At 41.6% G+C, this 24,421-nt stretch overlaps 1 protein-coding gene across 1 annotated transcript in view; it reads right to left on the reverse strand.

Moving 5' to 3' along the window:
- itpr1b (inositol 1,4,5-trisphosphate receptor, type 1b) overlaps positions 1 to 24,421 on the reverse strand; it is a 440,649-nt gene that overhangs the window by 149,714 nt on the left and 266,514 nt on the right. Inside the window, 7 exon segments of the mRNA XM_052018719.1 lie at positions 3,082 to 3,189; positions 5,334 to 5,456; positions 5,536 to 5,631; positions 9,632 to 9,747; positions 10,390 to 10,450; positions 10,452 to 10,586; positions 22,372 to 22,625. Of these exon segments, the coding sequence (XP_051874679.1) occupies positions 3,082 to 3,189; positions 5,334 to 5,456; positions 5,536 to 5,631; positions 9,632 to 9,747; positions 10,390 to 10,450; positions 10,452 to 10,586; positions 22,372 to 22,625 (893 nt within the window).

Below are 24,421 nucleotides of genomic sequence, written 5' to 3' on the forward strand. Positions count from 1 at the left end.
AGATTTCAGTCAGATTGCAAATGGTGACACAGGATATCCTGGAAGGTGTCTGTTTCAAGGAGAGCCAAAACAAGAAGCAACGACCAGGTGCTTAGATGTCCAATATTCAAATAATTAGGAGACATAATTAGGAGTAGATGTCATCCCAAATCTCAAGAGATAAATACCTAAAAATCTAGTTTTGCCTGATCAGATGTGGCCATTTAAACATTGTCCCTTCTCATGTTTTTAAATTGGGTGTAGGGGTTCAGGAAGTCATGAGATGACAGTGATAACCTTCAGGCAGATTTTACATTTATTAACAGCCATAATCCTTCCTGCGTATCAGAAGAACATTAACCAGTGACTCAGTATCTGTATCACAACACAATACTACTTTCAATAGTGGATGCGTACACTTACTGAAGGGTGATGCTTAAAAGGGAAATTGGGGAGGCAAAGAAGAGTCACAAAATATCACTGGCAGAGAGGATTAAGGTAAATCCAAAGGCATTTTAAGTATATTAAGGACAAAAGGATAATCAGGGAATGAGTAGGACCCATTAGAGACAACAAAGGCAATCTATGCACGGAGCCCGAAGGTATAGGCGAGGTCCTCATTGAATATTTTCCCATCAATGTTCACAAAGGAAACAGATTTTGCAGTTGGAGAACTCAGCAAAGGGGAAGGTGAAATTCTAGTGCAAATCTTCAATAATGAGGATGCACTCGATGTCTTACTGGGCTTAAAAGGGCGAGATCCCCAGGGCCAGATGAAATTTATCCTAGACTACTATGGGAGGCAAGGGAAGAGATTACTGTGACTCTGCCCGAGATTTTTAAATCTTCACCGGCCACATGTGAGGAATCAAATGACTGGACGATGACAACTGAGGTCCCTCTTTTCAGGGGCAACAGGGAAATGCCTGGCAATTGCAGGGCTGTGAACCTAGCCTCAGTAGTAGGGAAATTACTGGAAAGAATTCTGAGGGACAGGATTAATGATTACTTGGAAAGGCAAGACTGATCAGACATAGTCAGCATGGCTTTGTCAAGGGGAGATGTTGTCTGACTAATCTGATTGAATTTCTTGAGGAGGTAACAAAGTGTATTGATGAGGGCAGTGTAGTAGTAGTTTACATGGACTTTAGTCAGGCCTTTGACAAGATTCCATGTGGGAGACTGGTCCAAAAGGTAGAGCCCATGGGATCCAAATTAGCTTGGGAGTAGGAAACAGACGGTGATGGCAGAAGGTTCTTTCTTGAGATTGAATGCCTATGACTGATGGTATCCCTCAGGGATCAGTACTGGGACCATTACTGTTTGTAGTATACGTGAATGACTCGGATGTGGATGTAGGAGGTATGATCAATTAGTTCACAGATGACACTGAGATGAGCTGTTGACAGTGTGGAGGGTAGTCTTAGGCTACAGGGTGATATTGATATGCTGGTGAAATGGTCTGAGAAATGGCAGATGGAGTTTAATTCCAATAAATGTGAGGTGACACAAGAGACTGCAGATGCTGGAGTAACACGCAAAAAGCTGGAGAACTCATCAGGTCAGGCAGCAACTAGGTAGGGAAATGGACAATTGATGTTTCGCATCCATTTCCCTCCATAGATGCTGCCTGACCTGCTGAGTTCCTCCAGCTTTAAATGTGAGGTGATGCATTTTGGGATTACTAACAAGGCTGGAATATATACCATGAACAGCAAGGCTCTTGGTAATGTTGAAGAAAAGAGGAACCTTGGTGTGCAAGTCCAAATATCCTTGAAGGTAGTAGCACAGGTAGATAATAAGGCATACTGGTCTTTATTAGTTGGGGCACTGAATACAAGAGCGCAATGAGGTTACGTGCCAGCTTTATAAATCATTGGTCAGACCTCAGCTGGAGTATTCACTGTAGTTCTGGTCACCACAGTATAGGAAGGATGTTTTCCCTGGAGCAAAGGAGGTTAAGAGGGGAGATGATTGAGGTATATAAAATTATAGAGAGGTAAAGATAGGGTAGACTACAGAAACCTTTTCCTCTTAGAGGTGAATAAAACTAGTGAACATACATTTAGGGTAAGGAGTAAGAGGGTATCTGAAAGGGACCTTTTTCACCCAGAGAGCGGCAAGTACCTGGAATGCACTGCCAGAGAGAATGGTGGAAGCAGAGTTGCTGACAGCATTTAAGTGTTTAGATGAGCACTTGAATCGCTGCAGCATAGAGGGCCATGGGCTAAGTGCTGGAAGATGAGATTAATACAGATGGGTGCCCAGTGTGGACATGGTAGCCTTCACGTTTCCATGTTGTCTGACTCTATCACTCTGACTTCATACAGACAGCAAAGTTTTGACATGAATTTAAAGGTAATGAATAATTTTGAAATTCATTTCATTAAATATACATAAACATGCTGGATTCCTGGCTAGAGAAGGCAGCATTGTGTAGGAGCACCATTTACCCTTTGCTTGCCCACTCACAAAGTGCCATTTCCTGCTCAAAGTTACTGAGTGGTTGCACATGCAAATGAGGTCCTCCCTCCTAATCCTTTTCACACATCAAAACAAACTCTCTGATTAAGGACAGTTTTAACTCCAACACATAGCATTTGGTGGTTGATCATTTTGCATTAAAAACATGAAAATTACATCACTTTGAATCAATTAACTCGATTTCCTCCTGCATTTCAGGCAGCATGTTCATGGGGATTACGTGATAACAGAAGGTTCCTCTTCATCTGTCTGTTCCATTGCTCTTTGGTCATTTGTTTTGGCATTTATTTGCCAACTTAGTCAATTATTGCTATTGTTGAAATGTCGCAAGTGAGAACGAAAGGTTACTGTGTGAGTCAGGCCTACCTTGTATTATCTTGCTCCACTTCAAGACTTCTCCCCCCCGGCCAATATTTTCTGAGTCACAACCCACAACCCAAATAGGAAGGGTTACCTAATTAGCTTTGTTTTGATTCCCAGACCTTCACCAAACCCTCCATTGGAATGTTTCTGAACACGTTAAACATCAGTGCATTCCTCTATATACACCGAGGTTGCAACTAAGGACTTTGCAAATATGCCAACATCCATTTATGAACTTATTTCCTGCTTACTGACCTCAATCTGAGCAGTGTGTTTAGCGTAATACTCCAATGCTTCATCTCCTTCACCCATCTGACTGCCAGGTTTCAGCATTTGTTGCAGCTCTTTGTTGTGACGTGCCAACTGCAAGAATACAGAAGATATTTTTGGGTGAGTAGCTCAGGACCAAACCTGTTACATCCCTTGGAGCTCAAGTTCAAAAGTAACCTAAAACATATTGTTTCAAAAATGACTCATGTCTCATCTGTTACCCCTCTACCACTGATCCTGCAGACACAGGATCATCTTATAATCACGTAATAAACAGTTTGATCTGTTGAACCTAGTTACTCATCTTCAAAACAAAAGCCATTTTCCAGTAAATGTGAATGGCAGCTCTGTCACCTTATCTCTTCAGTAAATCTTACAGACGCAAATCAAAAAAAAAACTACAGAAGCCAGAAATCTACAATAAAGATAAAAATTGCTGGAAACACTCAGGCTGCTCTGCACTGGTGGGAAGAAAAACAGAGTTCATGTTTCAAGTTGAAGACCCTTCATCAAAATTGAAAAGGAAAGCACACGGAGAGTTTCCCACTGCCTGCCACTTTAATTCTCCATTCCACTCTGACTTACTGATCTGTGGCCTCCTGTACTGTTACAAGGAGGCCCAACGCAAGCCCAACTCATCGTACAAGCAGCCTTCTGGACTTTTCCCAGTTTTGATGAAGGATCTTTGACCTGAAACATTAACTTTGTTTCTCTTCCCACAGATGCAGCCTGACTTGCTGGATATTTCAAGCATTTTCTGTCTTTAATCTTACTGATGGTATTCTTTAGTTCTTCCTTTCCCCAAATAAAATGCTGTGAACAAACCCCACCATCTTAATTGTGACTGCAATACAGGTGAATGTTCTTGCAAGTTAGCAAGGCAGAGATACCACTGGTCCAATTAGAAGTACAAGCAAGTAATCCAGGGATGGCCTATATTGAATGACAGGTCAGACATGAAGGGCCAGGTGGCCTATGTCTGCTCCTACTTCGTGTTCTGCTTACACTTGGAAAATTATGTGCTATGAAAGACATATCTCTTTATTCCAACAGAAGCTATCACAAGCTGCTAAGTTTATCTTGGCGTATGCAGGTTGGGACTATCCCTGTTATTGTTTTTACCCTGTACTACCTCAATGCACTGTGTAATGAATTGATCTGTACGAACAGTATGCAAGACAAGTTTTACACTGTACCTCAGTACAAGTGACAATAACAAACCAATACGTATTGTTATCTACCCGATGATACTCATTGGCAAATGCATACCAGCAAGAGTGACCAGCCACAGAAAAGCTTGTTGTAGGGGGATAATGGCTTGCGTTTCAAATTGTTTTGCTTGAAAGAAATGTAGCTCATCCAAGTGTCAGAGCACAGAGATGGAGTGGCTATGAGTGGTGTTGGAGCGATAGAGGTGGGAGTTAACAGCAAGCTGATCCTCATCTGTAGGGCAGCAATTTCGATGAGGAGAGAAGTAACTTAAACATGATTACAAAACATCTCCGTAGGTTTCAGTGAAGTTGCGGAAGTTTTGCTAAATGTGCAAGTTGTGTAATGTATTTGGGGAGAAAAAAAACCCACACAAGTAGCACTAGCCAGACGCAAGAGTGCAGCAAGGCTAAGAAAAGAAAGAGTTAATTGTAGTTTTCCCGTGTGGTACAAATCACACATCAAACCTGACGTCAGGAAGGGCAGTCTTGAGTGCGGAAAGATGTTGAGCATTTTTCAGAGATGAAAATCCAAAAGGAATTTTGTCTGCATTTACCATCAAATATTTAACACGCTTGACAATAAATTTAAATTATAAGGAACAGATACTTTTCTCAACAAAAAAAATGAAAATCAAATTCAGCTTTTCAATGAAAAGAAAAAATGCTGGAAGCACTCAACTGGTCAGGAGGCATCTGTGGAAAGAGAAACAGATGAACAATTTAGGTTGAAGGCCCTTCATTCAGTTTCTTTCTGCAGACACTGACCGACTTACTAAACGTTTCCAGCATTTTCTCTTTTTATTTCAGATTTCCAGCATCTGCATTTTTAAATTTTATTTGTTTAATGTCACGTTTAATAAATAAGCAAAATTGGAAATATAAAATACTTTAAAACATTGAACAGCTAGACAGAAACTAATCAACATTCTGTTGTTCTTGCCGCTTCCATCTCTCATACAGATGCAAATGCATGTTTTTCTTCCCCATTAACCTCGAGTGACCTTATGTTTGACGTCATTATTTTACCTGGTGAGCAAGAATGTAAATGTTATGGCCAACATTCCTGGGTGATGCAGCATGATCTTCACCATCCTCTGTTTCCTCAAACTCCACCTCTCCCTGCAGATAGGCCTTCTTAATCACCTCCACCTAGGGAATAATTAACTTCATCAACAATCTCTCTTGGGGAGGGAGAAAGTAATGTTCAAGAAAAATAAAGACTCCCTACCAATTCCTTGGGCCTCATGTTGTACAGTATTCTCTCTGCATTTTCACTGTCATGTCTACTTTCCATTATTGCCAGCAGCAGCTTAGAGGCATTATTCTGTTGAAAAAAAACCACACATCATATCAGTGTACAGAAGACTGACACTTCTAGTAGCACTCTGATAAGAATGATGAAATATCAAGATTAAAAATCAGGCTATTAGCAGGTTTGGCAAACTTTTCAGCCTATCACTGATGCATTATCTGCTGTCATACCCAAACCAGAGGGTTAATCATTAACTAGCCAAATTGAGAGACTTAATGAATAGATGATAAAAGGTGCCATTCATGAAGAAACAGAACACAGAACAGTGGGAGACTGAATATAAAAGAGTCAGGAAGTCATGTTGCAGCTATATAACACCTTGGTTAAGCCGTATTTAGAGTACTGTGTGCATTTATGTTGCCCCATTACAGGAAGGATGTGGAGAAGGTGCAGAGGAGGTTCACCAGGATGTTGCCTGGATTAGAGAGTATTAGGTATAAAGGAGAGGTTAGACAAACTTGGATTGTTTTCTTTGGAGAGTCGGAGGCTGAGGGGGGACCTGATAGAGGTTTATACAATTATGAGAAGTATAGGTAGATAGTCAGTCTTCTTCCATAGGGTAGAAATATCAAATACTATAGCACATAGCTTTAAGGCGAGAGGGGGAAAGTTTAAAGGAAATGTGCGGAGTAAGTTTTTTCTTTAAAAAACACATTGAATGGTTGGTGCCTGGAAGGCATTGCCAGGGGTAGTGGAAGCAAACACGACAGTGGCATTTAAGAGTCATTTAGGCAGCCATGTGAACATGCAGGGAATGGAGGGATATGGATCATGTACAGGTAGGTAGGTTTAGTTGGATTTGGCATCATGGTTGTCACAGACAAAGTGGGCTGAAGGGCCTGTGCTGTACTGTTGTATGTTCTTTGTACATTTGTGCTGACCATGATGCCAATCTAAACTTATCCCATCTGCCTGCACATGGTCTGTATCCTACTATTCCCTGCCTGTTCATGTGTCTGTCTAAATGCCTCTGAAATTTTGCTACAGTATCTGTTTTTACCACCTCCCCTGGCATTGTGTTCCAGGCACCTACTAATCTTTTAAGAAGTGAAATAGCTTTACTTTGCTAAGATATAGCTGTATTATGATAATCAATTGCAATCAAGTATTTCATATCATGAGATTCAATTGCCATCCAGCAGCCCAGTACAAAGATGGGACTCGATGAGTTCAATCCCTTGTCATCAGTTCTTCTGCTTTGGCAGTCCCTTGGGATCGAGGAGGATTCACTTCCACTCTGGTTTGGCAAGTTCCTTGGTGGCTAATGAGACCAAATCAGACCAACCGCAGAGTTTGCTACAGGTGAGGCAGGTGGTCGCTGATGGTGTACGTGGGTAGGCGGCAGGGTGGTCGCTCATTCCACCATTTATGCAAGGTTGCTGTGTGCTCCCAATGCATGGCTTTGAGGTCCTCAATACCATCTCAAATGTTCCTTCTCCACTTCAAGTGATAATGTGCCAAAGACTCCAGGAGTCAATGTAATCATGTCAGTCACCTCTGTCCATTCCTGTGATGTCATTCCTGACAACCTCTGCCCAAAGCATCCTTGGTCTTCCATGCATCTTTTGATATTGGAAATGTGCAATATTGCCCAGTCAGTTGCCCTTGGGTGTAATTGAATCTGTGAGCATCTGCTGCATCACCATTTAGTGCACCTTGGGATTTCTTCACCAACATATATACTCACTGATTACTGCAACAAAGCTGATTTAACCAAGTTCACTTTGAAAGTTCCAATTGGTTGAATTGTGTTGACTAATGTCTCATTTTTAGATTGCCTGTTTAGGACATCTTTGAGTTGCTCTTAGTGACAGAGTGATGGATGCTGTCATGCACTTAAGAATTTCTTACCCTGTATGTATAAACTCACAGGAGGCTGCAATTCAGACCATGAGGTCTAGGGGAGCAACCCTATTTGTCCCACTATCCCCCTCCTCATTTCCCTGTAGCCCAACGACTCATTCTCTCACACAATTGCCCATCGACTCCCTTTTGATTTGTTTTGCCATTAACCTACACTAAGTGGTAATTTACAGGAGTCAATTAATCTACCAGCAAGCCTTTGGGATGTGGGAGAAGCAAAGCACTTGGGTGGGAAACCCACACAACCATGGAGAGAACATGCATGGACAGCACCCAAGCTTGGTATCAAACCTGACTACCTGAAGCTGTGAGATAGCTGCACTAACTGCACTAACTGCTGTGCCACAGATCCCATCAATATTTATCAATGAAAGTAACAGAACAGCAGGAAAAAGTTAGTAATATCAATGTGGAGTTGCTCAAAATGGTAAGAAAACAGAGGAGCCGTTAATGAAACGAAAAGAGTAATAAAGTTCAGGGATCAGTGTTAAGAACTCTGCTTTACTCAAAGGGAGATCTGGACTCTGATAATACGGAGCATGGTATGAAAACTTGCAAGCAACATAATAATTAGAAGATGCAGTTAACTGCAATGCAAATGCAATGACACGAAATCAGATTGGTACATTTGTCAGATGTCAAGTTAAATTGGCTGCAGAGAAAATGGAGATTTGCATTTTGGAGGAAGCATGAAAGAAAATACATATTAAATAATAAGAATTTAAGCGTAATAGACTAAATACCGGCTCCAGTGACAAATCTTTAGAAGTGTACAATGGATGAAGCTTCACAAAAAGTACTCTGTTGGGATCCAAGTTTTATTTGTTGGAGTTTAAAAAAAATTAAGTTACTGACAATACCAATTGATTAAGTCAGTGTTAGATGTGCTAAGATTGGGGGAAAGATCAAGGCTATGAGGATAGACTCGCCAAAAGAAATATTAGTAACAGTAGGAAGTTATGATGAGAGATGAGAAGAAAAACAGGGTTCTTTCCCTCACAACAGTGGGCCTAAAAAAAAATTGTTTCTTCTGACAATGCAAGTCAGGGGAAATCATTTCCACTGGTCATAAGTCAGAGTATCTAACTTCATGACTGGAAAGGTTCGGAGAATGTTCATTTACAAATGTCATCAAGATATTTGTTTGATCAGAAGAATCGGGGGTGCAATCCATAACAGAAGAGAAAAAAGGAAATTATTTCAGGGAAAGGAAACATTTAAATGGTTACCAGGTAAAGAATGGAAAATGGAACTAAAAGCACCATGGAGCCCAACAGACATGCACTGGCTGAAAAGACTTCTGTGCTTTCATATTTTAATTTCATCATCGTTTACATCAGCAAACCCAGGATCCAAGAAACTAATATAGTCCCATGTACGATGACTAACATACTGACACTTCAAACAACTGTACATTTGCTTTTACGTCACACAACATTTAAAACAAAACTTTGAGATCTTGAAAAGTTATACAGTTATACAGAGGTGTATCAAAATGGTTTAGGAAAATTTAATAAGTAGTGTCGTCAGCTCTGTCAACCTGCATTTAAACTTGCAGGGCATAATCAAGAGGGAATGGTACCAACAGTGAGATGCAACTATCTGGAGACTGGACGAGCATGGGATTTTGCATGTCAGAACAGTGGCTCATTCCCTTTCTTCCTCAATATTCTCCCTTCTCTACTGAAGGCAACAGGATATTTGGACATGGTTTTACTTCTCCTTCCCCCACCTCCAGGAAGCACACTTCATCTGAAAGCCTCAGCAGCAGGCATGACTTTCCAGCCACGGTTAATGGGCTGCCTTGTGCTGTGTGCAAGTAATCATTCCTAGTCCAAGGGTAGGCAAGGTCAGGAATTGGTTTAGAGTTGAATACAAAAGGTGTATTTTCTAACCCCCCCCCCCCGAATAGAGTATTCAGTTTTATTGACATCATGGAAACTTGATGGGGCAAATACCAGGTTCCCAGTATGATGGTCCTCCACATTAACTTCCACCATTGTCCAATGTCTGCCCTACTCAAGGTTAAATAACTTAGCAAAGAGGAATATAACCCAAGGTTTGTTGGTCTTCCCAGTCACACACTTACACTATCAGGAAAGAAACTTAAAATTCAAAGAATCAATTTTGTACGGCCCACCCAGCTTACCTTCAATTCCAGCACAAGGTCCATTCTCTTTTTTCCCAGTGGGTTGATATCATTAAGAATTAGTGCAATGATGATGTCTATTCCATTTGATTCATGGGTGGCAATACAGTTCTGTGCAAACAGGTTAAATACAGTCATTTTAATTATGCTCCCTCTTCCAAGTTAGAGAATAGCAGCTGAGGAAAGGCAAAACATTTATTTAGTAACCTTCCCATTTACGGAAACAGTACTTAATGGACCATTACTTGAATACTTGAGGTTTTCTAACTACCTGCATATGAAGAATTTCATACACCAACAGAGGGGACTGAGACAAGAGATGTTTAATTCATTTATTGCTGCAGACAGTCTTCTTCTAACTAATTATAGTGTCAGTGGTGGTACTCTTGCTTGACTAAGGAGGTCGTGGGTGTAACTCCACCTTAGAGGCTCAAGAACAAAATCCAAACTATGACACTCCCATTGCAATATTGAAGACATTGTCATACTGAATCAGTTCATGTGATCTGATACTGAAACCATAATTTTTTTAGAAAATAATAATGGACAGAGAGAATAACTTTAATTGAGCTTCCTTTGCAACAGGCCACTAAGATTTCCAAATATGCTTAGGTGAATTCTGCTATTGGTTGAACGTACTGCAACTAACTCTGGACTACTAACAAAAATTGTCTCCTCCGACAACAAAACAGAATCGCAAACAACGTAATAATGTTTTCCCAGCTGCTCCTGGATATGGGTACAATGGATACCTGGTTTCTCATGGCAAGGTCCTTGACAATATTCAGTCAAGCTTTCCAGTGTCTGGTTGATGAGGGCAAACATTTTTTTCATTGATGTAGAGTCCCAAAAGGCCCAGCCCACCAGTGGTGCTGCCACAGATGCAGTCTAGGAACTGCAGCGTCTCACAGACCAGATTATAATTAGTCTTGTTGTTTTGGCATCGAAGGAAGTTCTGAGCGGAAACAAAAAAAATCAGAAAGTTAATTAATATTTTCAAGAGTTTCTTATTTGATTGTAAGTTACAGCTGGTGCTACTGTTTAATTATTAGAGACAGTTCCTCCAACATATTCAGGCAAATCTTCATGGGGTTTAAAAAAAATCAGTGGTAGAAGGAAGATAAGATGAGAAATCAGCAAGCTCATTTAAAAGTAAAGCTTTGGTAGGGAAGGTGATGACATAACTCAATGCTGTAGTATTCATTTCCTTGCTAATATCCATCCCTCAAGTCAACCAGCACAGATCATCTGCTCATTACTGCAATATTATGGGATCCTGCTCTGCACAAATTGGCTGCTTAGTTTCTCTACATTGCAACAGAGGCGCACTCCACAAAGTGCTCAGTCAGTCATGAAGCATCTCAAGATTTGGAATGGAATCACAGAAATGCAAATCCTTGCATCTTCCCACTCAACAGTACTGGAATATTAACCAAGAGTACAAATTAAAATGTTCTCAAACAATTACACTCCTAGAGAGCCTTTTTAAATTCATTCAAGAGATGTTGATTTCACAGGCTGAGCTAACATTTAAATGCACATCCCTAGTTGCCCTTGTTACACATCATGGAAAGTCATCTTCTGATCATCTACAGAGTTAAAAGAAACCCATTGTTAGGCAACAGTTCAAATAAAATTCCACTGTATCTATTGTTAAAAATGCTTGGCCAATAGTTTACAACCATTTTCTTTCTGAAATGGTAGGTACTGAATGACTTCTCATTTTGAAATCATGGTTTGCATGCCCAAATGATTCCATAAGCTGCAAAATTAGATGAGAGGTACACACCCAGCAACAATTCATCAAATTTACTTATTAATGTCATATCGATCTTTTACTTCTCATTTCATGATTTACCAGGCCTGACATGGCATTACTGTATGGAAAAAAAATCCCCCCAAATCCAATGGTGCCCTAAGCTACAGGCCGGCACGACTTGGTTGATTAGCCATTTTCATTAATTGATTCTTGTCACAGTATGTTGACAGGCCAACTATAGGGAATGCCATATTAGATCTAGTATTAGATAATGAACCGGGTCAGGTGACAGATCTCTTGATGGGTGAGCATTTGGGGGACAGTGACCACTGCTCCCTAACCTTTAGCATTGTCATGGACAAGGATAGGAGCAGAGAGGACAGGAACATATTTAATTGGGGAAGGGCAAATTATGAGGCTATAAGGCTAGAACTTGAGAGTGTAAATCGTGATGACATTTTTGAAGGGAAATGTACTATGCAGATGTGGTCGATGTTCATGGATCTCTTACAGGAAGTTAGGGATAAATTTGTCCCAGTGAGGCAGAGAAAGAATGGCAAGGTGAAGGAACCATGGGTGACAAGAGAGGTGGAACAACTAGTTAGGAAGAAGGTGGCAGCATACATAAGGTGTAAGCAGCAAGGATCAAATAGGGCTCATGAGGAATATAGGGTAGCAAGGAAGGAACTTAAGAAGGGGCTGAGGAGAGAAAGAAGGGGACATGAAAAGGCTTTGGCAAGTAGGGTTAAGGAGAATCCTAAGGCTTTTTTCACGTATGTGAAGAGCAGAAGGATGACGAGAGTAAAGGTAGGACCGATTAGAGACAAAGGTGGGAAGATCTGGCTGGAAGCTGTGGAAGTGGGTGAGGTTCTCAATGAATACTTCTCTTCAGAATTCACCAAAGAGAGGGGCCTTGATGACGCTGAGAACAGTGTTGGTAAGATTAATGTTCTGGAGCATGTAGATATCAAGAGAGAGGATGTGTTGGAGCTGTTAGAAAATATTAGGACAGATAAGTCCCCGGGGCCTGATGGTATATTTCCCAGGCTGCTCCGCGAGGCAAGGGAGGAGATTGCTGAACCGTTGGCTAGGATCTTTGAGTCCTCGTTGTCCACGGGAATGGTACCGGAGGATTGGAGGGTGGCAAATGTTGTCCTCTTATTCAAAAAAGGTAGTAGGGATAGTCCAGGGAATTACAGACCAGCGAGCCTTACGTCTGTGGTGGGCAAGCTGTTGGAAAGGATTCTAAGAGATAGGATCTATGAGCATTTAGAGAATCATGGAGTGATTAGGGACAGCCAGCATGGCTGTGTGAAGGGAAGATCATGTCTCAAGCCTGATAGGGTTCTTTGAGGAGGTGACCAGGAAGACTGATGAGGGTAGTGCAGTAGATGTGGTCTACGTGGATTTTAGTAAGGCGTTTGACAAGGTTCCACATGGAAGGCTTCTTCAGAAGGCCAGCAGGCATGGGATCCAGGGAGACTTGGTCGTGTGGATTCAGAATTGGCTTGCTTGTAGAAAGCAGAGGGTTGTGGTGGAGGGAGTATATTCAGATTGGAGGGCTGTGACTAGTAGTGTCCCACAAGGATCGGTTCTGGGACCTCTACTTTTTGTGATATTTATTAATGACTTGGATGATGGGGTAGAAGGGTGGGTTAGCAAGTTTGCAGATGACACAAAGGTCGGTGGTGTTGTGGATAGTGTGGAGGACTGTAGAAGCTTGCAGAGGGATATTGATAGGATGCAGAGCTGGGCTGAGAAGTGGCAGATGGAGTTCAATCCGGGGAAGTGTGAAGTGGTACACTTCAGAAATACAAACTCCAAGGCGGAGTACAAGGTTAATGGCAGGATACTGGGTAGTGTGGAGGAGCAGAGGGATCTGGGGGGTTCATATCCACAGATCCCTGAAAGTTGCCTCACAGGTGGATAGGGAAGTTAAGAAAGCTTATGGGATGTTGGCTTTCATAAATCGTGGGATTGAGTTTAAGAGCCACGAAGTAATGATGCAGCTCTACAAAACTCTGGTTAGACCACACTTGGAGTACTGTGTCCAGTTCTGGTCGCGTCATTATAGGAAGGATGTGGAAGCATTGGAAATGGTGCAGAGGGGATTTACCAGGATGCTGCCTGGATTGGAGAGTATGGATTATGAGGAGAGACTAAGGGAGCTAAGGCTTTACTCTTTGGAGAGAAGAAGGATGAGGGGAGACATGATAGAGGTATACAAAATATTAAGAGGAATAGATAGACAGCCAGTGCCTTTTCCCAGGGCACCAATGCTCAAGACAAGTGGGCATGGCTTTAAAGTAATGGGTGGGAAGTTCAAGGGAGATAACAGAGGAAGATGTTTCACCCAGAGAGTGGTTGGTGCATGGAATGCACTGCCTGGGGTCGTGGTGGAGGCAGACACGTTGGTCAAGTTCAAGAGATTGTTGGATAAGCATATGGAGGAATTTAAAATAGGGGGATATATGGGAGGAAGGGGTTAGATAGTCTTAGGCATGGTTTAAAAGGTCAGCACAACATGGTGGGCTGAAGGGCCTGTATTGTTCTATGGATTCACAACCGTAGGTATTCCTTGTATTCCCGTGTTACTATTTCTATTAATTACAGTTCACTTTCATTCTGTAGGTCAGGTTTGGGAGAGCAGTCAGAAAATTGCAGTCAGATGAAGAAGTTACAATAAGAAAAAAACTGCATTACTATACTGATACCATGAATCCATTCACACTTCTGAAAGCCAACTGTGCTTGTAGTACAGGCAACCCTCGTGTTAAAGTAGTTTGGGTAACAAATGCGCCCTTATGGAATTCACAAATTAGTACCAAAAAGTCTGAGGTACAGAATAAAAATTTGCTCTCATGAAATTCATGTGAAAAGTAGTACATAAATAAACTTTAAAAAAAAATCAACTCCCATTCCTTAACACGTGCACAGATGATGTAGCTTCATGTTAAGCAATATCATGATCTGTACAGTTTTCTAAGAATACACTTCAGGAGAGGTATGGCAGAAATAGTGATGTCTCATGGAAACTAAATGGGACCACAGGCAATATTAATGTGCCCATGAATGTGATGTTTCAGTATTTAAGTATTGCTACAGGGCTCAATAGCAAAGATAAAGAGATAACGTACATCTTGGCTGGGATGTCTGAACCAGGGGTCACAATCACAAATAAGGGGTTCGCCACTTAAGAGTGAGAAAGAAATTTCTTCAACCAGGTAGTGAATCTTGAGAACTCCCTACCCAAATGGGCAGGGGAGGCTCAGTTATTCAAAACACAGATCACTGAATATTATGGCAAGTAAAAGATATGAGATTTGCATGGGAACTGGCACAGAGGTGAAAGATCATCATCATCCTGTTGAATGATGGAGTAGTCATGAAATGCTGAACGGCCTTCTCCTAATGTTCTTATGCACTGCTCTCTCTCCCCACTCATATTATAGCCATTTCTAACTTGTTAGATATAAATCAAGGACAACTTTTTATAAATTTAGAGGATCTTTAATATTTTTAATGTGATCTTGATAGGCTGTTGGAACAATCTTCAAATTGAGATGCTCATGTTTCATTGTGCTAATCCTACACACTCCTCTTTCAATGGAGGAACGGTGATTTTGGCCAATCACCGACTGCTATTCCATGAAAATGTGGTTTCTTGCCAGTTGTGCAGGATTGTGCACACTAGTCCACAATGGAAACCAAATCTGAGTAGACTCCACAAGAGGAAAGGCTTCCATTTCCACCCCTTTATCCTATCCATCCCTTCCCCATCTTCGCTGCAAGATGAAACTAATTCATCTGCTCTTCCCCGGTTCTGACAATGGGTCCTCAAGCTGAAATATCCACTGTTTCTCTTTCAGTGGGTTAGGCAGCACCTGTGGAGTGATTCCAGCATCTGCAATTTCTGATTTTCATTGACCTTTTCACCTTTACCGAAGTTAGCATTTTCGTGCCCTTTCTCACTTCCTCCATTTCACACATTTATAATTCTTTTAGATACCATTTCCTCTCGTCACCTTCCTGTATTTATTCTGCTTCCTGTTGGGGCTTTTCCCCATATTCCCCACCAATGTTAGTTTGTGTATCGAATTGGAATCTTTTATGCAGAGCTCTTGCTGCCTTATTTTCTGACGTTTACTTCTCATCCATTAAAGTGATGAATCTGGAGGTATTTAAAGAGGAGTGAGATACATTTTTGATGGATCAGGGAACTGAGGGTTATGGGGAACTGGCACAGGAGTAGAGACCTGGGGCAGATCAGCCTTGATCATAATTAATGGCGGGGCAGGCTTGAGGGTCTGCGTAGCCTACTCCTACTATGTTCTTACGATGAATAGAATTCTTTCTATTTTGGCCAAGGACTGTTAGAATCAAGCAGGTCAGAACAGCCAGATGCTGAGTAAAACTCCATCAGCTCAATCCAAAGATTCAAAAGAGCACCTCTGAATGCACCAACTTAATTTTTAAAATTCAGGTTCTAGCGGTCTAATGCATTGTAACTACCAGTTCTCCAAGCTTAAATTATTTTCATACTTCAAAAGGTCTACCCAAAATGTGAATTTTCTGTTAATTTTTGATTATGAAAAGAATAATTTGTACTTCATTCCCTGAGGCCTTGCACTTCGTGTGTGATCCAGGCCTTTAATCTGACTCAACTGTGATGGTGATTGCAAGGCTTTACTCTGTGATCCTAAAACACTATAAAGTGCTGCTCTGGCACAAGGGTAAAATAAACAAAGTGTACATTTGCCTTAGCTCAAAACCCATCCCAAAATCTGGGCAAAAAAACGATTGGCTAAGTGGGTATTACATAGCCCATTCCATACTGCTAACTGAAAGCTGATACGAGGTCATATGTAATACTGGAGGGAAGACGACATAGCAAGAAAGATTTGAGGCAGGGACGTCTGATGTACACGTACAATGGGGTGGGAGAGAAGGAAACCCCTACCCTTCCGAGCAGGGACTGCCAGAATTTTAAAAGGCCTCCAGAAATGGGACCGAATCCTGGTAGAAGCAGATTACGTGGACATGTTATTTACTCCCTGACACAAATAATTCCATGATCAAAGTAAACGGCCAGTTTAACTTGTCAAGCTATGATAAAAAAAACTTCATTTACAAAAGTTATATGCCAAAATTGTATACAAGTACACTGAATTGAAATACAAACTTATGATTTATTTAAGAATAAAAGGATAGTAAGGGACAAAATTGGTCCCCTAGAAGATCAGAGTGGACGTCTATGTGTGGAGCCTCAGGAGATGGGGGAGATCTTAAACAGTTTTTTTTTTGCATCAGTATTTACTCAGGAAATGGACATAGAGGATATGGTGGGAAGGGAAACAAGCAGTAGGGTCATGGAACATATAGAGATTAAAGAGGAGGAGGTGCTTGCTGCTTTACAGCGAATAAAGGTAGATAAATCCCCCGGGCCTGACAAGATATTTCCTCAGACCTTGAGAGAGACTGGTGTAGAAATTGCAGGGGCCCTGGCAGATATATTTAAAATGTCCTTAGCCACGGGTGTGGTGTCGGAGGACTGGAGGGTAGCTCATGTTGTTCCGTTGTTTAAAAAGGCTCTAAAGTAAACCAGGTAATTACAGGCTGGTGAGCCTGACATCAGTAGTAGGTAAATTATTGGAAGGTGTTCTGAGAGATCGGATATACAAGTATTTGGACAGCCAAGGGCTGATTAAGGATAGTCAGCATGGCTTTGTGCGTGGTAGATCCTGTTTAATGAATCTTGTAGAGTTTTTTTTGAGGAGGTTGCCAAGAAAGTAGATGAAGGAAAGGCAGTGGATGTTGTCTACATGGACTTTGGTACGGCCTTTGACAAAGTACCACATGGGAGAGAGGCTAGTTCATAAGGTTCAGTCACTAGGTATCCATGGAAAGGTTGTAAACTGGATTCGAAATTGGCTGGGTGGGAGAAGACAGAGAGTAGTAGTGGATGATTGTTTCTCAGACTGGAGGCCTGTGACTAGTGATGTGCCTCAGGGATCTGTGCTGGGGCCTTTGTTGTTTGTTGTCTATATCAATGATCTAGATGATAATGTGGTAAATTGGATCAGCAAGTTTGCTGATAACATGAAGATTGGAGGCATAGTGGACAGCAAGGAAGGATTTCAAAGCTTGCAGAGGGATCCGAACCAACTGGAATGGATGGGCCAGAAATGGCAGATCGAATTTAATGCAGACAAGTGTGAGGTGTTGCATTTTGGAAGGACAAATCAAGGTAGGACATACACAGTAAATGGTAGGGCACTGGGGAGTGTGGAGGAACAAAGGGATCTGGGAGTTCAGATACATAATTCCCCTGAAAGTGGTGTGTCACAGGTAGACAGGGTTGTAAAGGCGGCTTTTGGCATCCTAGCATTCATAAATCAAAGTATTGAGTATAGGAGTTGGGATGTTATGGTGAGGTTGTACAAGTCATTGGTGAGGCCAAATTTGGAGTATTGTTTGCAGTTCTGGTCACCTAACTATAGGAAGGATATCAGTAAGATTGAAAGAGTGCAGAGGAGATTTACTAGAATGTTGCCAGGTCTTCAGGATTTGAGTTACAGGGAAAGATTGAACAGGTTAGGACTTTATTCCTTGGAGCATAGAAGAATGAGGGGAGATTTGATAGAGGTTTACAAAATTATGAGGGGCATAGACAGAGTTAATGCGAGTAGGCTCTTTCCACCTAGATTAGGAGAGACAAGTACGAGAGGACATGGCTTTAGGGTGAAAGGGGAAAGGTTTAGGGGGAATATTAGGGGGAACTTCTTCACAGAGTGGTGGGAGTGTGGAACGGGCTGCCCTCTGATCTAGTAAATGCAGGCTCACTCTTAAGCTTTAAGAATAAATTGGATAGATATATGGACGGGAGAGGTCTGGAGGGTTATGGACTGCGTGCAGGGAAGTGGGACTAGCAGAATGACGCTTCAGCACCGACTAGAAGGGTCGAATGGCCTGTTTTCTGTGCTGTATTGTTCTATGGTAACTGCCTAAGAAGCTACTAATCAAATGGATGTTAACTCCATTTGGTTCCACTCACCATTAAAAAGGGTACCTGCCAGTGTTTTCCAAACTCTAGATTCCAGTGCCAGCAGTGACTCAGTTGGTAGCTCTCTCATCCGAGGCAGAAGGTTCTGGGATGAAGACCCACTCTAGAGACTGAATTACAAAAACCTATCCTGCCATTTCAGCTCAATACCGAGGAACTGCCACATGATAGGAGATGGTGCCTTTTGGATGAGAGATTATGTGCAGATCACTTGTGCTTTATGAGATGGGTACAAAAGTCTCATGGCAATAGTGGAAACAGGGACAGAAGTGTTATACACCATGTCCTGGCCAATACTTACCCTTCTGTCATCATTACAAGAAGGGATCATCTGGTTATCATCTTTCCCCTCTTAGGCATTCTTCACAGTCAAAGATAACTTGTTTCCACTCAGTTCAGTGGGTGATTGACTAGGCCCACATGGGAGTGTGGAATCTTTCAGAGAGATGGGGCAGGAGAGGTGGTGCTTGATGGGACACGTGGGTGGGAAGTTTGCAAGGTGGTGCGCTCCTTCCATTGTCTATGCTGGGCTTATGTTCTCCCAAGGGATGGGCTTGAGGTTCTCACTGCCATTCTGAATACTTCTCCACTCTGAGCAGTCATTGTTTATGGACATTTGTTGTACCAGAGTGGTTATCACTTTTATGCAAATGGGACTAGCTCAGTTAGGCAGCTTGGTCAGTGCAGACGAGTTCTGCTGGAGGGCCTATTTCCATGCTTAGCTCTATGACGTTTTTCACATTTCAAAATTATCTCTTTGATGGTAAAGCACTTTGGGATATCTTAAAATTGATGTGAAATGCACTGGATGAATGGAATACATAAAGGGTTCACAATCCAGAATACATCTATAATTGGTAGATAAAGACAAAGTAAATAGATAGGTAAGCAAGTCACTTTTGCCTTGGTTTAGCAACAAGAATGACGAGCTATATTTTCCTACAGTTCATGCAGATGGCTGTGCTGCGTAACAATTTCCCTTTATTCAAATTTAGACAATTCCTTTGGCAAATGAAGGCCAAGACAAAATCCACAGGAGTATTTTCTATTGGTCCCAAAGGCAATGAAGTTTTATTGAAGGCACGAGTTAGAACCAATCACTGAACTAATCTCTCTTTATTACCTGGGACTAAACTACCTATATATCAAAATAAGTGAAATCCTGCCTGGGGGACACATAGCACCAAAAGCTCACCAACAACATTAGTGAGAAACAGACACCAATGATATCCATTATTAAGAAGGTAAAAGAAACCCAGGATTGGAGAGATTGACCATTTATGGTATTTCTCTGCTCTTGTACATACTTGCATACATACCCAAAAGCTTAACATATTCCTTGAATATCATATTTAAGGAACTTCAGGCCAATTTGTGCCAAATGTTTCAATCAACACAAGTTGGTGCAGAAGACTTAAAAGGCAGTGTATTTGGGAAAGCTTTGTTGACCCAATAGGGAAGGAGGAGCAAAATGTCTTTCAGAATGTCATTCTTTGCATACCATATTATTTTCAGAGAACTGAGTTTTGATGAGAATTCAGGTTATATTCAAATAATTCTGGAATGACCACATTCATTTCAACTCAGCTGGAGGAAGCTGCCACATGATACACATCCAGGAGAGCAGATTTGACTGGCAGCTTGACAGCCTCCGATACAGAGAAGTAGGGTAGGCTATGGAATCAAGTCTCTTGTTTCAACAAGGACAGTCTTGCTTAAAAGATGAATCGTCTCTTTCCAAGGTTGGTGTGAAGAGTTTCCAACATTGGATATACAATTTTGCACAGTTTAGGGCAACGTATCTTGGAACAAGTTCCCCACTGGCCCAAGGTGGATGGTCGCTTGCCCATGGACTGTGCTGTTCCTTCCAGCATGGCCCCAGATACAGTCAGCTGCTGGGATCCTGGCCTGGAATGCAGTATAAGGCCTGCATTAGTACAAGCAGCAAGCTGTACTCACAGAACTGCTTCCACACTCCCAGGCTGCAACATTGTCACCTGTACTGAATGCTTTTGACATTGACAACAATGCAAAACAAAAATTCTTCTTTAGAAGTTAAAACACTGAAACACACACACTTAAACACACAAAGATTTAAAGCAACCTAATTAAATAAAAACAAAAGATTCACATTTCCCTGGCAGTTGTCATCAGGCAGATTCCCCAGCCTGAACACTGGCAATTGTGAAAGTTTGTGCAGCCCTGGTGGACTCCACGGGGAGTCAACTTGCACGGTGCAGTAGCATCTGAAGGTACAACTGTCAGGGTGCTGGACCTTAGGACTTCCATGGTGGCATCACGTGGGCAATCACAGCATTAGAGTTGGCACTGTTTCAGTCCATTATTTTCATATTTCCTTATGACCATGAGTTTTCTGATAGGTCTGACATCCTAATCTTCAAATTAATTTTTCTCCAATTGCTCAAAGGCTACATTGAAAGCAGGGGTGAATTTCAATATTAACGTCTCCCTTCGCTGTGAAGTGGCTCCTAAGATGTGGGAGTGGTCTGTATTTTCCAGGGTCTCATTTATTGCAGAAGGATATGTGGTACAGAGGGTGTAGGTTGCTGGAGGACCTTTGTCTTGCAGACATTGGGTGTAAAGCCCATTCTCTCAATATTTCAGTAAGCATTGACAATGACTTGGACATTAGCCTTTACTTAGTGCTATCATTTGAGTGCTATCAATTTCCAGTAGCCATTAAGTCATCTTGAGGTCATAGCAAAAGAGATTAGTAAAATGGGTACTTAATGGTCAGCATGGACATGGTGGGCCAACAGGCCTGTTTCTATGAGGTAAGGGTCTTAGATGAAAAGTAGTTCATGATAAAAAAACAAAAAAATAAACAATGGTCAGCTGAACTAATACACTTGAAATAGTTACTAAAAGTATTATTTTCCTCAAACTGATACAACAATAGGTGCTTCTTCTTGCCAAATCCAAATATTAAATTGATTGTAAAACATAGTTGCTCACCGTTGCATGGCAGAAGGCCAGAACAGACATCTTGCCTAGCCCAGTTTTCTTAACAGTACAATCCTTTTTTTGATAGCTAATTCAAGAACATCCGGAGATGCATTAGAATAAAAGGGCATAAGAACCTATATACCTCAAATGTCCATTAGATGGGTGGACTATCAATTATCTTGGATCCTCGAAATGAATGGAATGGCTTGAATCATTGATCAATTTCACATATTTTAAATAAACCTGCTAAGACAGACTGTTATCCAAACACAATAGCAGCCATCTGACCACGTAGAGTTAGGCTGCCTTAAATCATGAATATAACCAACTTTCCTCAGGATGCAAGCAGCATCCAAACCATCATATGTTTATGTATAACTGCAAAAATAGTCCCCGAGCTGTACCCAATAAGACAGAATCTGATACAATTTGTACAAGTATGACTGTCAATGTACATAATTTTGAAAATTTAAGATTATAGTTAAAATATGTACTCAAAATCCTCCATTTCATTGAATTATATTTTTCTCTAATTGTGCTTCCTGTCTATGTGTGAATTAGAAAATTAATCAGCTTTGAAATATTCTCCTGTTATGTTAGAATTCATGCTATCCCCTGTCAACAGAATGAACTTGAGTTGTTGGTTGCATCACAATTATTGTTAAATGTAGAAAAGTTTTCAACAACCAACTTTGGAACAGCCTCTAACAAAACCCAGCATGATGACACATACTGAAACACTTGCAATTCATGCCTAGTTGCTTCCCAGGACAAAGGGCAATCTGAGGAAAGCATGCCAGCCTTCCAGTTAACTTAGCATTTTAAATAGAGATAGTCTTTTCCCAAAAAATTCCTGCCAGGATGCATCTTTGGTATTGATTTAACTTTTGGACACAAAAAGTCATGTGGACTCTACGTGAAATCTAGCTTTGAAGACAGGATATATTGTACCTGGAGATCTCGATTATGGTTTTCACAGAGCAGCTGCATGAAGCGAAGAATTGGCTGCATGATGGCTATCACTGCACTCATCTCTCCATCATCCTTGTTCTTCTCTCCTGAGGCTGGGTTGCCGTCTGCACCAGAAAAGTGGTCCTCTGGATCAGCTTCCCTCCGGAAAGTGTTGTAGGCTTTTCGAGTGGCAGCAGAGGCCTCCAGCAGCTGTTCTCGTACTTCGTCGCTAAGCTGTGCTGGAGGTTCCTTGGCTGCATTTCAACATCAAAAAAGAACTGATTAGCCACAGTCTGGTCGCCACGCTATAGGAAGGATGTGATTAAGCTGGAGGTGATGCAGAAAAGATTCACAGGAACATTGCCTGAACTGGAGGTCTTGAGTAACAAGGAGAGACTGGATAGGCTGGGTCTGCTTTCCCTGGAAGCGGCTGAGGGGTGACTGTATACAAGTTTATAAAATCATGAGGGGCATAGATAGGGTAGATAGTCACAGTCTTTTTTAAAGGAAAGGGGAGTCTAAACTAGAGTGCAGAGGTTTAAGGTGAGAGTGGAAAGATCTAAAGGGTATCTGAGAGGCAAGAGAAACAAAGGACTGCAGATGCTGGAATCTAGATGAAAAACACGATGATGCTGGAGGAACTCAGCAGGCCAGGCAGCATCCGTGGAGAAAAGGGCCCTGACCCAAAACATTGACCACTTGCTTTTCTCCACAGATGCTGCCTGGCCTGCTGAATTCCTCCAGCATCAGTGTTTTTTTATCCAAGGGGCAAGTTTTTCCACACAGAGGGTGAAGGGTATATGGAACAAGCTGCCAGAGGAGGTGATAGAGGCAAGTGTAATTACAATGTCTAAAAGACATTTCGATAAGTATATGAATAGAAAAGGTTGGGAGGGCTATGGGCAAATGGGATCAGTTCAGATAGGGACCTTGGTCAACATGGATAATGGGCCGAAGGGCTGCTTACATGCTGTACAACATTATGAGTTGGCTAGAAACACTCCACTTTGACAGAACAAGAGCAAAATAATTGTGAAAACTGCAAAAGCAAGTTCAAAGGATGGGAACCAAAGAAGTAGGGCATGGGTGGACTACACCACAACTCCATCCTCAGGTCTTTGCCTCATTCCCTTCAATACTCCTGAAGTAGCAAAAACTTATTCATCTGAGTTATGAGAATTTCAACTGTCCAGCATCCAGAGACTCTATATATCCCCTGTACAGAGAAAGCAAAACTCATTACAGTATTCCAGACAAGGACCAGAGGATGGCGAGTTCTACTGTGTAATCATGGAATCAGAAATTTATAGCATTAGGAAGCCATTCACACCATCATATCAATGCTGGCCAAATCAAAACAGGCTTATCCTACTTCCTCATCTTTAGGCCTGGAGGTTATAACAGTTCAAGAACTCACCCAGGTTTTTGTTCAAAATGATTTGGGTTTCTGCTTCCACTGCCCTTTCACACAGCAAATCCCCACCACTCAGTGAAACAAAATGTTCCTGACCTCCCCTGTTTCCTTTACTGATTGCTATAAATCCATCTCCAAGTTAGAGCCAAGGGAAACAGGATCTTCCTGTTGAGTCTACCTAGGCATTCAGAAATTTTATACTCCTTGGTAAAATGCCCCATCAAAAAGGAAATTGACCAGGCCTAGCCAGTCTCCTTTTGCTACTATAATTCTTTAGCACTGGCACCACCCTTGTAATACTTTCTAGTATTATTGTATCATACCAATAATATGGCGACCAGAACCATACAGTGTCCTTGCTGGGGCCTAACTTGCACTTTATGCAGTTCCAACCCGACTTTGCACTTGCATTCTAAGTCATTAAAAGTATCCCTGCTACATCTTAATCTTATCTGTTAGTTCTTCTGGCTTCAGATATCTGTGGACATGTAATCTATGATCCTTCTGTTCTTTAGACTCCTAACTGTCCTTTCGATTATCATTCCCATGCCTCGTTTGGCCCTGCACTTCTCCAAACTCAATTCCATGTGCCACAAGGGACCTCATACCGAATCCCACAGAAAATGCCTGCACACC

Source organism: Pristis pectinata, chromosome 6 (assembly GCF_009764475.1).
Source record: "Pristis pectinata isolate sPriPec2 chromosome 6, sPriPec2.1.pri, whole genome shotgun sequence".
NCBI lineage: Eukaryota > Metazoa > Chordata > Chondrichthyes > Rhinopristiformes > Pristidae > Pristis > Pristis pectinata.